Raw genomic sequence first — 14,866 nt, 5'->3', positions numbered from 1 at the left:
GGGTCAGACATGAACCATGAGGCTGGTTCCTCATCTCCGTCTCTCCCTTCATCCCACCTAGATCCTCCCTTCAGTGTCTGGCTCACCGTCTCTCTCCAATGTTCTTTAGCCTTTCTAGGCCATAGCGATCCAATCCCCAGGCTCTGCCAGGAGCCCCCAATATCCCATTCTCTTTTTCCTGGAGCCTCATCATGATCTTTGCCCCTAGAACTTACACCCTGGCACTTTCTGTGAGGTGCCAGAATGGGGAAGGGTCTCCGGGTAGGATTCTGAGGAACAGGACAACCTCTGAGGGTGGTCCCTTGCCCTTCATAAGTCCTGACTCTTTCCAGCCCCCTGGCTCTATATTGAACCTCCAAACCATCTTCCCAAATGGAACCACCTCAAGCCTATCTCTTGGAGATCAGATCTCTTGAGTTCACAGTTTGATTTCTTCACCCCTCCATCCCACAGCTGAGCCCTGGCTTCTCACTTGAAGTCCTTCTCACCTGTGGACTGGTAGACCAAGAACAAAGCACAGAGGCCAAAACAAATGAGGTGCCAGAATTTGGTTTATTGGCTCATCCAGTGCCAAAGGTCCATTGGGCACCCTCTTCCCATGGATCTGGAGCCCCATGGCTCCTAACACCTTTTTCTCCTTTACACGCTCCTCCGAGCCCTGACGGAAGGAAGCCACGGCAGAAGCTGGGGCAAAGTGTGGGGCAAAGGCTGGGCTCTGACAGGGGTCTGCTTACAGGAGGCCTAGTCTGCTTGGCACAGGAAGAGGGCCTTAGGGGGAAGGAAGATGGACCCTCAGGAGAGGAGGAAAGGAATCGGCTCAGCAGCGGCCTCTACTGAGGGCCCAGAGGGAGTGGAGCCCCGTCCTGGGGCAGGAATGGGAGGAGGCAAAAGAGGAGGGGATCAAGGGCAGGGGAGCAGGTGAGAGGCCCCTTGGAGCCCTACTCTCTCATGGGCTGGGGTCCTCTGAGGCTCAGAGAGTAGGCAGGAGGGCTGAGGGGAAAAAGGGCAGCTGGGTTGGTGGGGGGAGGTTACTGCTGGAGGGAAAGTCCTTTACTCAAAAGCCCCCAGCTCTAGACCCAGAAAGACACACACACACACATACACACACATTTTCTCTCTCTTTCACACACACACACACACACACACACACAGCCCTGGAGCCCCACCTCTTTTCAGTGGGCACAGATAGCTCACAGCCCTACCCAACACCCCCAGCTGCAGCTCTGGCCTGGCTCCTGGTCACTTAAAACACACACTGAGCCCCTGTCCTCCATTCACACCTGCAGGCTCAGAGCCCAGGTTCTCCGAGGCCTCCCCACTCCCTCCTTCTCTGCTGGGCCTTCAGGCTCCGGTCAATCTGGGCTGTGACTGGCCGCCGACCCTGACTCAGGGAGAGCAGTGGGGCCATGTGTTAGGACAAGGGGATGGCCATGGTCTTCAGCAAGGCACTGGGTGGGTGGGGTCAGGGCTGGAGTGGGGAGAGTAGCATTCGGGCTCTGAGGGGCCCGCACCGCCTCGAGTGGCTCCATCCTCAGCTCCTGGGTCCAGCCTCTATCCTCCGCCCCCACAGCAGGGCCTCCCTTCTCTTTCCCAAGCCCTTCCAGGGGAATGGCCACTGGGAGGCACCGGAAACAGCCACCTGAGAGGCCCCGGGGCCTGAGGCTGAGGGCTGCTGGCACAGTGTGGAGCTGGGATTCTGCAGCCTGCGGGGAGGGGGCTGGGGCCTCAAGCTGAGTCACCCCCTGCAGAGGTCTTCTTCTTGGGCCGGGTCTTTAGCGTCTTGGAAGCCGGCGGCTGTGGAAGGAAGAGAGGGAGACAGAGGGCCTGGAGCCACAAGCCCTTCCCACTTCCCCAAGCTCTGGCCCAGCTCTCACCTCGGCTTTGGGTACTTTTTTGATGGGTTTGACCCTCTTAGGGGCCTTGTCTCCCATGTCATCCTCAGAGATCTCTGTCCGGGGATCTGCTTGGTTGGTGCCTGACCTTACACTCAAGGTGGGGTCATCTCCTGGTTTGGGGAGGAAAGGAGAGCAGGGGTCTGGTCTCTCTCCCACCCAGCCTCCTCACCCTCGCCCCCTGCCTGCCCTGGGCACGGCCTGTACCCAGGTCTTCAATGGTGTCCAGGAGGCTGCCGGGGCTGGCTCGGAGGCGGCCGTCGGGGCCGTGCAGGGGCAGTGCATCCTCGTCCCGGATCAGGGTCAAGTCCTGCATGCTGAAGCTTCGGAGCTTCTCCGATAGCACCCCCTGGCCCTGGGGTCACCACCACGCACCAGGAAGACCGGAGGAGAAGGGACGGGGTGGAGAGAGAGGTCACCGTGGGGTACTGGGCAGCCACTGGACTCAGTGCTTTTCCCACGGTGTCCTCACCCCATCCCACAGCAGCTCTAACAGGCTGGGGCCACGCGTTCCCTTTGGGTGGGTGAGGAAACTGTGGCCCGCTGAGTGGAAGTCCCTTAGCGGGGGGATGTTAAAGGCAGGATGGGAACCCCAAGCTGCACAAGCCCCCCAAACCTTCACTGACCCGAGAATGCGGTGGATGCAAAGGGGACTGGCCGGGGGACGAGATGAGCAAGCTGGGGCCTGGAAGCTGGGTCTGCCCCCATCTCACCTTGGCAGCAGCCGTGACTGCAGCATTGGCGGCCAGATTCAGACCCCTCTTGCCCACCCTCATCATGGTCTCATAGCTCTTGTCTCGGGCCTGTGTGATGTACTCATCGATCTCCTGAGGGGTTGGAGGGGAAGGAGGAAGAGGTGAGGCCTGGGTCCTACCCTACTTTTCCCTTGTTCACACCTGGCACTGCCTGCCCCGGGCGGCCAGGGCCCTCCCAGATCACCCACAGGGAGAGCCATGAATGCATGTGGCTGCAGGCACTGGGCTGCCTTGACCTGGGATAGGTGGGAAGCAAGCATCCCTTGTTCTAACAGACCTTCTCTTTGTTGGACAGGGTTGGGTGCACGAACTTGCGGTAGAGCACGCTGGAGCCTTTGGTATAAGGGGACAGCAGCCATATCACAAAGGCGATCTTGAGCTCAAAGTAGAAGGGGAACCTGTGGGTGAGAGACAGGTAAGGGCAGAGCCTGGGACAGGAAGTCAGGAGGCGTATGGACCCGCTGCAGGACCCTGGCTGGCTCCCCACCCCTTAGTGCACTAAGGGCCCCATGTGGCTTAGGAGACTGGTCAAGGGGAGGCTCGGATGAGACTCCCAGTAGCAAGGTGAAAAGTGACCCCAGCAGGAATTCCCAGCAGCGTTGGCTCTATCACCCTCTTCTCTCTGACAGAAGAGCACCCACTCCTCTGTCCTGGGGTCATTACCAAGGCGAGCTCCCTAACCTTCCAGGTGCATTCTTGGGTCCTCACTCCCTTCCTTCCTGCTCTTCCTCCCATGAAGAAGTTGGGCTTCTCCAGCTGTGCTCTGGATCTATCCCTTGCTGCCAAGACATGGCCCCTACTTTTTAAGGACTATTCTCTATTTTCATGGCTCCTTCTCAGGCCACACACTCCTTCAGGTCTCCTCTATCCTCACAAAGCTCTCATCAAAGCTCCCTCCTTTGCTTGCATCAAGAGGCACCTGCACTCACCTGTTTCAATTTTTAACCCATTACTCTTTCCTAATTTGACCCCATTCAACTTTCTCTGCTCAAACTGTTTTTTCTCAAAGGTCTCAAAGGCCCTTGAAATCTACAAACGCAAGGATCTTTTGTTCTCTACCTCTCAGTAAAACTCTTTTGATTTCCAGTGTACTGTGCTATGTTTGTCCTCTCTTCCAAGAGGCATTTGCTCATTTAGTAAACATTTTTGAGCGCCTGCTGTGAATATACAGACGGTTAGACCATTCCGTGTCCTCAAGAGTGCATGTACATAGTCTAGTAGTGCCTAGAAAAAGCCTTTGAAATACAAGCATCCAATGTTCATGAGATTGACTCATATGCCTGTTTTACAAATAGGGAAACTGAGGCCTATAAAACCGTGACCTGCCCAAAGTCACTGTAAGTCTGGCAGGAGCAGGTTTCCTGAATTCTATTGTGCTGCTTTGGCTGCCAAAAGAAAGGTGAGAGTTATGTCTGTTTTCATTCTGCTCAATCAAGCCAGGACTGGATGGGGGCTCAGAGGAGGGGACACCCAGGACCCCATGGGACTGCTGGGGAGATGCCACCCTAGGTGGACTGGCTGTGTAGAAGTCAGAAGCCCTGGCCCCTGAGGTGCAGGGAGCCGAGGGTTGCTGGACCTCACCAGGAGAGCACGATATCTGTGAGTGTCTCGGCAGTGGTGAAGAAGGCAAAGACGATCCAGTACATCATCCATTTCACCTAAAGGTACAGAGGGTGGTGTTATCTGGGGCCTTGGGGAAACACCCTGGACCCCACCTCTGCTTGCCAACCATGCTGGAGGCACTGTGCAGGTGGCACAGAGGGCCCCAACTTTGTCTGTGTATCACACTAGCGCTGGAGAAAGGGAATACACAGGAGCCTCCCCTGAACCAGGTCTCATTAGTGCTGACAGCATTAGTATAAAGTCATCCCGGTCTGTCATGTGACCCACTGTCCTCCCTGATCTCTGCCACGTAAGTTGGGTGGGAGACGAAGGGTCACATACTCACATATTCCTTCACGTTTTTTGTCTTCACGGCCTTGTAGGAAGAGTAGGCTGGGTACAGGGTGCCAAAGATGAGCCTAGGGAGGCAGGCATGGTTACTGGGCCCCTCGGCCAAGAGCAATGGCCTCTCCCTCCCATCTCTGCATCAGTCCCTGGGTAGGTAAGGGGAAAATGGACAGAACTCCAGGGTACCACATCAGCTGACTGATGAACTCAGGTCAGGGGTTAAGGTCAAAGCAGGCAAGCCTGAGGTGACACACAAGCATGGAGGCCCTAGCCAGCTAGGGTGATGCCCCGGAACACTTTATTGTTCAGTTCTTCTCCAGCCCCTGACAGAAAGACCTAGAGGCCAGAGTGTCTGATGTGGCTTATCTGGCCCTGAACCTCACTTGTGCATAACCATATCATGGGGTGGGGGTCAGGTCACTGCCTCAGGGGTGTCGTCCTTCTCCAGACATCACGCACTTTCTTACCCATTGGCCCTTACCCTCTACCTCCCTGTCGTAGGGCCAGTGACACCACCCAACAGGGTACCTGGCAGTCAGAAGTACCACTGTAGCCCTGGGGACCTGGGGAGCAGAGGGCACAGGGGCAGGAGGCCCTGAGGGGCAAAGCGGTTTATTTCCCGATGTAAACAATTTTGGGACTAGGCTCCGGAAAGTGTGCTGGGCTAGAGACCCTGGCTATAGTGGAGTCTGTGCTGTTCCCATCAGAGACCACATACAGGACACAGGCAAGGCAAGGAGAGGACCGATGCCACTTGGGGAGCTCATTCACACAAGAGGAGCAGCCACTCTGAAGGCCACATGGAGGTATGAGGCCCCTGGGTTCCCTCAGGTGGGAAGGGAAGGAGACTCTGGAGGAAGCCAGAACACAAGAACATGATAGCAGGGAGGGGATTCTGGGGTGTCGGTGTCCCAGGGTGGAGGTTGAGGGGCAGGGTCTTGAGCTGGGGCAGGTTAACTGAAGCCATGCAGAGTCCCTGCCAGGCCCAGCCCCTTGACAATGTGTGGATACCGCCTGTTCCCTATGGACTTGCCTCACTGAGGCAGGATACTTCGGAGATGGAGTCAGGGGTGGAATCCTCAAGGACAAAGTCCACAGTTGTGGGAGAGGGTACCCTCCTGGAGCCTGGTGGAGCTGGGAGGGACATAGCTGGCAGCCTGGGATGAAGGCCACCTAACACCCTTCCCTCCACGGCTCTCACAATCCCAGGCTGAACACACATATCCGCCCACACTTTGTCCTCCAAACATCTCTGCTTCCCGTCCTCCGTGGGGGGCCTGCAGAGCATGTGCCCTCACCCCCAGTCTCCTGACAGACAGTGGAAGAGGGAGGAGAAATGGGGCCCTTTGGGGAGGCCAAGGCTGCCATGGCCCTAAGCTATGGAATGAGGAGGCCCTGCCTTGTTCCCCTGGCTCTTCCGTTAGCTCTCCCGTTGGGAGATGAGAGCCCAGGTCTGAGGGGCTCCTCCGGCCAGATCTGCTACGTGGGGGAGGGGACAAGCCGCCTCCCCTCATAAATCAAGCCATGCTGCCTAGCGCCCCCCCCCACCCCGGGGATGAGGGAGGGCGCAGAAACAGGGAAATTAAAAATAAAAGGGGTGGGAAGCAGGCCCGCCTTGCTCCTCGAACATTCCCCCATTCTCCGGGCCCCCCCCTCACCTCCACGTCTCTGGGGACCCCAAATAGGGATGATGTGCCTTTAGGTGATTCTGCTGCACGAAGCTCCGGAGTGGTCCATCCCAGGCTTCCATACCCCTCACCGCCACCCCTAACCCCCCTTCCCCTCCCAACCGGCCGCGCCCCGCCGCCGCACTCACACCACCAGGCGAGAGATGATCCAGGACACCATGGCGGGGCCGGGCGGGGCGCGGGGCGCGGGGCGGGAAGCCGGCCCGGGTCGAGGATGTAGCTGCTGGAGGCCGGGCGGCGGCGGCAGCAGGAGCCGCAGTAGCAGCAGCAGCCGCAGCAGCAGCAGCCGCCGCGGGGGCCGCGGAGCGCCGAGCGGCCGCCGTTAAAGGGGAGGTCCCTGCCGCAGCGGCGGGCCGTGGGCGGCGGCGGCTCTTAAAGGGGAGGCCGCGGCGGCGGCAGCGGCGCGCCCCCCTGCACCTGCTGTCGCTGGGCATGCGCTTTTGACCTGCCTTCCTCCAACAGCTTGTTCACCTTTCTTGGGCTCCAAACCCAGGATTGAGGTCCTCAGAGGCCTTCATGGTTCCATCCGGACATCCTAGCCCTCCTCCTGCGCTGATCACAACAGGCTGAAAGACTTAAATATCCCAAGAGGAATAATGACTGACTTACTGTGTGCCAGGCCCTGTGCTAAGAGCTTCACATGCGCTATTTCAGTGACCATCCCATAAGGCAGACGTTACAATTATCATTCTGAAGATAAGAAAATGGGGAGCTTCAGGGAGGTTCAATAGTTTGCCTCGGGTCACAGAACCACTAAGTCATGCTGCTAAGAAAGGAACTCAGGAAGTCCACTGAATCGGCTACTTCTTCCAACTACTATCAAACCCTTCTCCCCTATTGCTGACCGTCAAGACATCTACCCAGCAATTCCTGAGGTCAAAGGCATAGAGGCGTATGTCCACCCCACCATCACCAATCACTCCAGTTGTAAAAGGACCTAACCCCATTCTCAATCTGATCTGCTTTCTCAGGTTGTCAGTTCCTAAGTTTTGTAGGGGAACAGGGCCCTGTGCTCTCAAGGATACCCTGGGAAAGGGGAATCACCCTCTGATGAGGGGATCACCCGCTGGTAGAGAGGCCTGGGGTCCAGGGAGGCGATGAATAAGGGGCTCCAGTTCCATCCCCATCAGCAAGCACTGGTGGCAATGGATGCCCTAATTCTGAAGACTTTTATATCCAGAATGTAGGCTAGCCTGCCTCCTGATTTTCACCAAAGCAACAAAGCTCCAGCAACCTCTGCAACCTCCCTTCCCCCACTGCTTTCCTTTCCCGTCCCATTTCAAAGCTTCTGCATTCTTTATGTCGAGGTATAATCCTCTGATGATCACAGCACCAGCCCGTGCCCATCCAGGCTTAAAGGACATGCTCAGAACTCTGTATTTCAGTTATGGTGCTATTCAAACTCAGTATCCTTGAACCACACACAATGGTCTATTTCCACCCTGATAATTGTATTTCCAGGCTCAAACACTTTGGAAGATGTTTTTCCAACAGGATCCAAGGAAGCAGCCTCTGATGACCCCTCTTGCTATTCTTTACAACTTCCTCTTCAAGAGGCCTTTTCTAATTGGAACACAGTCTGTCCTCACCCTTCAAGCCACTTCAATTTCCTATGTGGGCAACCAGGCCTCTTGTTTTGAGGAACTTTGTTACTGATCGCCCAAAACTTTGCTCAGGCCACTCTCTATGGCCCTTTTCCCCCAGGCTGCTTCTGGAAGGTAGGAACCCACCTTTCCCATAGGGCAGAAACTATGGAAAGCCCATGTTTGCTCCTACCCTCTAGCTCATGTAGCACATTCCCCTTTGTCCCTAAGCCCTCAAACCACAATGACCTGGCACTTCCCTCGCCCAACTGGGCACAAATTCAGGAAGCAAAGAGTAATAATTGGATGCAACAATGTAATGATGATACGAAAATGAACTATCTTCCAACTCCAGCCCCACCCTCAACCTGGCCCTGCTTTTTAGAACAACTGGCACAGGAAGAAGTCCACTATGAACAGATTTGTTAGATTTTTAATAAGAACATGGAAATCCCAATCAGCCCTTCAACAAAATTAAAATACAGAAAGTGAAATTAAAAGTATTCTACAGTAAATGACTTTTATTTAAAAAAAAAAAGTAACTGTGAACATATAAACAAGCCTGCAGGGCACTACAGTACAGCTGGGAAGAAGATAGATACATTTTCCAATGTATCTATGGGCCAATGAATTCCATCATTTTCAAATAAATTCTTAATAAAACTCCACTGAGTTGGAAAGTTTTGCTGAAAATATTTCTGGACAAAAAACTCCCAAAACAAAAAGCCTCATGTAGGAAAGCAAACTTTCCTTTGAATTGGGAACTACAAGAGGAGTCCCAAGGGAACGCTGGTAATAGGTGGAAATGGTTCCTGGAGTCACCAGTGTGTGTATGCATGGAACACACCACAGCTCAGACACGACAAAGTTCTTTCTCAAGATGGCTGTTCCCTCAAGGTAGGGCTGAGATGGGAGGGGGGTGAAATTAAAAGAACCCTAAAAAGCCAATTCTTTTAAATTCTGCTTTGGCTGATTTTTGTGCTATAATGGGCAGTTGATTTCTAAAAATCTTATTTCTTCAAAGAGTTTTCTCGAAGGAAGACTAAATGTAATGTGCCTTTCCTCATAATCCAGGAAAACAACTGTGGTATTTCAAAAGTTCTAAAAATATCTACTTTCATGAAATAGTAACTATTTCACTACAAACCTATTTTTCACTAAATACACACGTTTCCTAATCCTGGAGCCTCTTGGGAAAAGCAGTGGATTCTCCCTGGGTCCTTCAAGACTTCAGTGTTCATGGGAGAGATGGTGGGGAATGGCTTCACCCAGCTCCTGGGATGGGCTGTGTCAGAGGTCATGTGTAGAGACACCATCAGGCTTCCACCAGGCGTGTTTAAAGAATTAGCCCCTACATGTACCAGGTATATGATTTCCCCCTACCTCCAAACACATTCCCACTTAACTAGGCACAAGAGAAAAAGAAAAGAAAGGTGTGCCCACATTCCTGGTTTCCACAAATCTCAAATCATGAGAATGTGCAGGACAGCCCAGCGATGTTCAGGCAATTTGAAGTCCCAAAAGGCCACAGGATAGGGATGTGGCACCCTCGGCTTGGAGTCTGAAACTGTGTGTGTGAACAGTGCGACTTTCCTGTGTCAACCTTCAGTGTTGAGGCAGCGTAGAAAAGAGTGGCTGGAGAGTTTGTAATACTGACCACACTGGCTCCAAGTGAAGGACCTCTGCTCCAGCAGAGAACCCTGCCGTTCCCTGTATGTGTTGTGAGTGAAAGACCTGCTTCACAGGGGAGTTTGAAATTTCTCCATGCCTACGATCTTGCCAGCTTGGATTCATGAGCCTTGAGGGTGCCAACAGCATCTTTCACTGCATGATAAATGATGTTCTTCACCTGGAGGGGGCAATCAGCACAGTTAGTTCATGGCAGCCACAGACTATGTTCTGCAAATGAAAATATCCTGCAACGACTAAAAGCCTACTGATGAGTGAGGAAAGCCCTCAACCAGGACTGCGCGCTCCCCTAACCAACCCCAAAAGATGATTTACAAATCACACAGAATATATAGTCTATATTCAAAAAAGAATGATTCATCATTTGAAAGGCTATATAATCACCATCCTCTATGTATATGTATGTGCTGGGCACTACTGTTAAGCTCTTTATGTGCACTTTCATTTAATCCTTACCATAATCCTATGAAGTAGATTCTATTATTATCCCCATTTTACAGATGAGAACTGAGGTTCCATGGTTAAGAATCTTACATTAAGGTCCTATGGCCAATAAGAATGCACTAAGAACAGTGGGCAGGTAGGATTTATTGGGTATTTTTCCCTTTCGTGCCTATATTTTCTAATTTGTCAAAAAGCAACACATATAATGTATGAAGTAACAGTTATTAAAATAGAGTGAACAGGATAAAGACAGTCTTAAATCAACATGATGATTATTTCTGGGGAGATGGAATGGGAAAGGGTACATGGAGGCTTCAATAAAGTAGTTGTTGTATACAAATACATTGTATTTATGGTATGAATATGATGCTTTATCTCTTAAGCTGAATGATGGCCACACAAGCCCCCTTGCTATTCTCTATTACATTTTTTGTATTAATTCAACAAATATTTACTGAGTACCTACTATGTGTCAGACATGTCCTAGGGTAAAGCAGTGAACTAAAACAGTAAAACCCCTGCCTTCATGGAGCTTAAACAGGTTATGTTCTACTAGGGATAGAAACAAACAAAAGATACATAGTATGCTAGATGATGAAAACTACAGGAAAAAATAAAGCAGTAACAGAGGACTGGGAGGTGATATGTGATGAGTAGAGACCTAACAGAGGGTAGTCTAAATTACATATGCCTGAATACTTGCATTATATCTTTAATATAAATGTCATCTATCAATCTACCAACAACCAAGAAAAATATCCAACCTCATGGGTCACCGACACACCTGAGTCACGGGCATGACGCAGGAAAATAGGCCATAATTGAGAGGCTGGAAGAATGCCTGTTTGGATGCTAAACCTCTGCCTGGGGAATCTTGCTTTCTTATTCTTTTTTTTTTTTTTTTTTATGTTACTAAGCATCCAAGTATATTAACAATGAAATTCTGTCCTTAAAGTTCCAATCCATTTCTGAACAGAGGAAAACCTGATTCTCCAGTTTAGATCTATGAGGGGGAAACAACTCTTAGGGACATGGATTACAGTCCCTAGCAGGGCTCTAAGGAATTGAGTTTGCACAGAAATTTGCTGGGAGAAGCAGTTTTGTGGAAACAGGTTTAGAACACATTGCCACAGTGCTTTTCTCACCTGACTGGGGAAGTCAGTCTAGTTTAGTTACTAACACTGAAACACTGTATCTTCTGGGGGCAAAGAAAGAGAAGACTGCCACATTGGAAGTGATTAGGTTAAAAGATGAATATTCTCTAAAAGCAAACCTGAAGAGGACTGATTAAATACTTCCTAAGGGAGGACGCCATTCCCCAGACATGGGTCCCTTAATCAGCTCCCTACAGTTACACTGCCCAGATAATATCCTCAGAAAACAGTGTGCGCCTCCTGTGTATGTAGCCTACAAGGAGATAAGACAGGGCTGGAGTGGAGGAGGAGTTCTTTACCTGCAGTTTATCCTCATGGTTTGTATGAGTGTTAGAGAGATGCCTGAATTCCTGCGTCAGGCGAAAACAGTGCTTTACATGTTCTGGAGATACAAAGTCTTCTGCTACTTTTATGCAACTGTATAGATTGTGCACCTGGGACAGGAAAGGTACAGAGGCAAACATCAGGCACCAGAGTCAATAACATGTGGAAACTGTTCATCATTTAGTTCAAAAGGACACTTTAGAAATACTTCTGATATCCCATTTTTATAAAGACAACAAATGCAGAAAGACTCTAAGTATAAATTTATAAATGAAAATGTTAGTAGTTGTGAAAAAATAGGATCTGGAAAAATATATACCAAACTGTTAACAGTAGGCTACTTTCTGGGGAAGGCAGAATGAAGCGATTGAAAAGGAGATTGAACTGAGACTCACTTTTTCTTTAAATGAGCATTTAAAATTACATGGAAGAAAATGAAAAAGCAAAAAATACGTTGCAGTTTAAGAGCAATTGGTCTAACCCACACTTTTATATCTACTGTCAGATTAGCAACAAACTCAGAAATAAGGAAACTATGGGAACTGTGGAGCCCCACCAACAAGTTGGAACATACCTGGTGTGGGGCTCCAGCAGGTATGAAGACAGCATCTCCCAGGAACTGAACAATGGCCCAGCCTTGCACACCATATTCCTCATAGAGCCGCTTACGTAGGGTCTGGTCCAAGTACCAACTTTGGTCATGAATTGGATCATGATCAGGGGGATTCTCTTGGCCTTGCTCTTCTCCAACCTGATCATGAAACCATGATCAAAACCCAAAGATGGAAAAATCAATAAACACATAAAGATTATTAACAGGATAAATCCAGCTTGCTGCAGTAATACCTACTTTATTTAATATCCTCTAAGTGAGGATTCAGCCCTATGGGGCATTGTAACAAAGGACACAGGTCTTTAATGCCAAGGGACTCTACATGAGAAACCCTAGTTAGACTCTCTTAGCATCCCCAGACCTTTAATCTGTAAGCTGGGAGCCCACTCAGGGACATACCTTTCGGAGTAGCTCCCGGATCTTCTCTGCATCCTTGGCTGCATAGATATGCCACAAAGCACCGGGTTTCTCCTTTCCATCATGAATCCTTTGCTTTGTCACCTCATCAGCATCTCCCTCGTCAATTGTCTTGAGAACCTCTGAAAAAAGCAAAATGATATTTCAATGTAAGCAGCCACTTCAGTACCTCTGAGTGAAGCAAAATGTCCAATTCAAACAAGTTTAGTCTCTACTATTCTTTATCTGGAACAATGGACTGGTTTAAAATTGGGAAAGGAGTACATCAAGGCTGTATGTTGTCACCCTGCTTATTTAACTTATATGCAGAGTACATCATGTGAAATGCCAGGCTGGATGAATCACAAGCTAGAATCAAGATTGCCAGGAGAAATATAAACAACCTCAGATATATTCAGATGATACCACTCTAATGGTAGAAAGTAAAGAGGAACTGAAGAGCCTCTTGATGATGGTGAAAGAGGAGAGAGAGCTGGCTTGAAACTTAACATTCAAAAAACTAAAATCATGGCATCTGATCCCTCACTTCACTTCACTTCAGTCACTCAGTCGTGTCCAACTCTTTGCGACCCCATGGACTGCAGCATGCCAGGCTTCCCTGTCCATCACCAACTCTCAGAGTTTACTCATTGAGTCGGTGATGCCATCCAACCATCTCATCCTCTGTCGTCCCCTTCTCCCGCCCTCAATCTTTCCCAGCATCAGGGTCTTTTCAAATGAGTCAGTTCTTTGCATCAGGTGGCCAAAGTATCGGAGTTTCAGCTTCAGCATCAGTCCCTCCAATGAATATTCAGGACTGATTTCCTTTAGGAAGGACTGGTTGGATCTCCTTGCAATCCAAGGGACTCTCAAGAGTCTTCTCCAACACCATAGTTCAAAAACATCAATTCTTCGGTGCTCAGCTTTCTTTATAGTCCAACTCTCACATCCATACATGACTACTGGAAAAACCATAGCTTCGACTAGATGGACCTTTGTTGGCAAAGTAATCTCTCTGCTGTTTAGGTTGGTCATAGCTTTTCTTCCAAGGAGCAAGTGTCTTTTAATTTCACGGCTGCAGTCACCATCTGCAGTGATTCTGAAGCCCCAAAAAATAAAGTCTCTCTTTCCACTGTTTCCCCATTTATTTGCCATGAAGTGATAGGACCGGATGCCATGATCTTAGTTTTCTGAATGTTGAGTTTTAAACCAACTTTTTTCACTCTTTCATTTTCATCAAGAGGCTCTTTAGTTCTTCTTCGCTTTCTGCCATTAGGGTGGTGTCACCTGCATATCTGAGGTTATTGATATTTCTCCTGGCAATCTTGATTCCAGCTTGTGCTTCGTCCAATCCAGCATTTCTCATGATATACTCTGCATATAAGTTAAATATGCAGGGTGACAATATATAGCCTTAATGTACTCCTTTCCCAATTTGGAACCAGTGTCTTGTTCCATGTCCAGTTCTAACTGTTACTTCTTGATCTGCATACAGATTTCTCAGGAGGCAGGTAAGGTGGTCTGGTATTCCCATCTCTTTCAGAATTTTCCACAGTTTGTTGTGATCCACACAGTCAAAGGCTTTATCATAGTCAATAAAGCAGAAGTAGATGTTTTTCTGGAACTCTCTTGCTTTTTCAATGACCCAGAGAATGTTGGCAATTTGATCTCTGGTTCCTCTGCCTTTTCTAAATCCAGCTTGAACATTTGGAAGTTCACGGTTCACATACTGTTAAAGCCTGGCTTGGAGAATTTTGAGCATTACTTTGCTAACGTGTGAGATGAGTGCAATTGTGCAGTAGCTTGAGCATTCTTTGGCACTGCCTTTCTTTGACAGTGGACTGAAAACTGACTTTTTCCAGTCCTGTGGCCACTGTTGAGTTTTCCAAATTTGCTGGCATATTGAGTACAGCACTTTCACATCAACTTTTAGGATTTGAAATAGCTCAACTGGAATTCTACCACCTCCACTAGCTTTATTCATAGTGATGCTTCCTAAGGGCCACTTGACTTTGCATTCCAGGATGTCTGGCTCCAGGTGAGTGATCATACCATTGTGCTTATCTGGGCCATGAAGATCTTTTTTGTATAGTTCTTCTGCTGTATTCTTGCCACCTCTTAATAACTTCTGCTTCTGTTAGGTCTATACCATTTCTGTTCTTTATTGTGCCCATCTTTGCATGAAATGTTCCCTTGGTATCTCTAATTTTCTTGAAGAGATCTCTAGTCTTTCCCATTCTATTGCTTTCCTCTATTTCTTCACATTGATCCTTGAGGAAGGCTTTATCTCTCCCTGCTCTTCTTTGGAACTCTGCATTCAGATGGGTATATCTTTCCTTTTCTCCTTTCCCTTTTGCTTCACAAATAGCTTCAGCTAT

At 49.4% G+C, this 14,866-nt stretch overlaps 2 protein-coding genes and 1 long non-coding RNA gene across 14 annotated transcripts in view; 1 reads left to right on the top strand and 2 right to left on the bottom strand.

Moving 5' to 3' along the window:
* Window positions 1-533: 533 nt before the first annotated feature.
* Window positions 534-6,632, bottom strand: REEP2 (receptor accessory protein 2). 4 transcript variants are annotated; one of them, XM_081500820.1, is made up of 8 exons: window positions 6,414-6,632; window positions 4,592-4,668; window positions 4,229-4,305; window positions 2,925-3,045; window positions 2,606-2,719; window positions 2,100-2,247; window positions 1,875-2,005; window positions 534-1,794 (listed from the first exon to the last, which is right to left on the bottom strand). In XM_081500820.1, exons 3-8 carry the CDS (start codon window positions 4,294-4,296, stop codon window positions 1,726-1,728), a joined length of 651 nt encoding a protein of 216 aa, XP_081356946.1. In that variant the 5' UTR covers window positions 4,297-4,305; window positions 4,592-4,668; window positions 6,414-6,632; the 3' UTR covers window positions 534-1,725. The 4 variants fall into 4 exon arrangements, with proteins under 4 accessions (XP_081356946.1, XP_081356947.1, XP_081356944.1 ...); XM_081500821.1 differs by having other exon boundaries at window positions 2,100-2,241; XM_081500818.1 differs by having other exon boundaries at window positions 4,596-4,668.
* Window positions 2,940-10,345, top strand: LOC145510202 (uncharacterized). Its single transcript, XR_014056879.1, has 4 exons — window positions 2,940-3,062; window positions 3,943-4,046; window positions 5,305-5,403; window positions 6,748-10,345. It is a non-coding gene; the product is annotated as an uncharacterized LOC145510202 (long non-coding RNA).
* The window catches only part of KDM3B (lysine demethylase 3B), a 61,923-nt gene continuing 55,342 nt past the window's right edge, over window positions 8,286-14,866 (bottom strand). For all 9 annotated transcript variants that reach the window (XR_014056877.1, XR_014056878.1, XM_081500782.1 and 6 more), the window contains 4 exons: window positions 12,492-12,631; window positions 12,054-12,230; window positions 11,455-11,589; window positions 8,286-9,717 (listed from right to left, as the gene is read on the bottom strand). Coding sequence is in view for 7 of the 9 variants with exons in the window: in XM_081500782.1 (XP_081356908.1) it covers window positions 9,637-9,717; window positions 11,455-11,589; window positions 12,054-12,230; window positions 12,492-12,631 (533 nt within the window). In the remaining 2 variants the exon portion in view is untranslated. The remainder of the gene's footprint in view (window positions 9,718-11,454; window positions 11,590-12,053; window positions 12,231-12,491; window positions 12,632-14,866) is intronic.

Source organism: Giraffa tippelskirchi, chromosome 6 (assembly GCF_054371585.1).
Source record: "Giraffa tippelskirchi isolate mGirTip1 chromosome 6, T2T-mGirTip1v1.2.pri, whole genome shotgun sequence".
NCBI classification, from domain to species: domain Eukaryota; kingdom Metazoa; phylum Chordata; class Mammalia; order Artiodactyla; family Giraffidae; genus Giraffa; species Giraffa tippelskirchi.
Note: the sequence above shows the minus strand (reverse complement) of the source record. Positions and strands in the feature narration are given on the sequence as shown.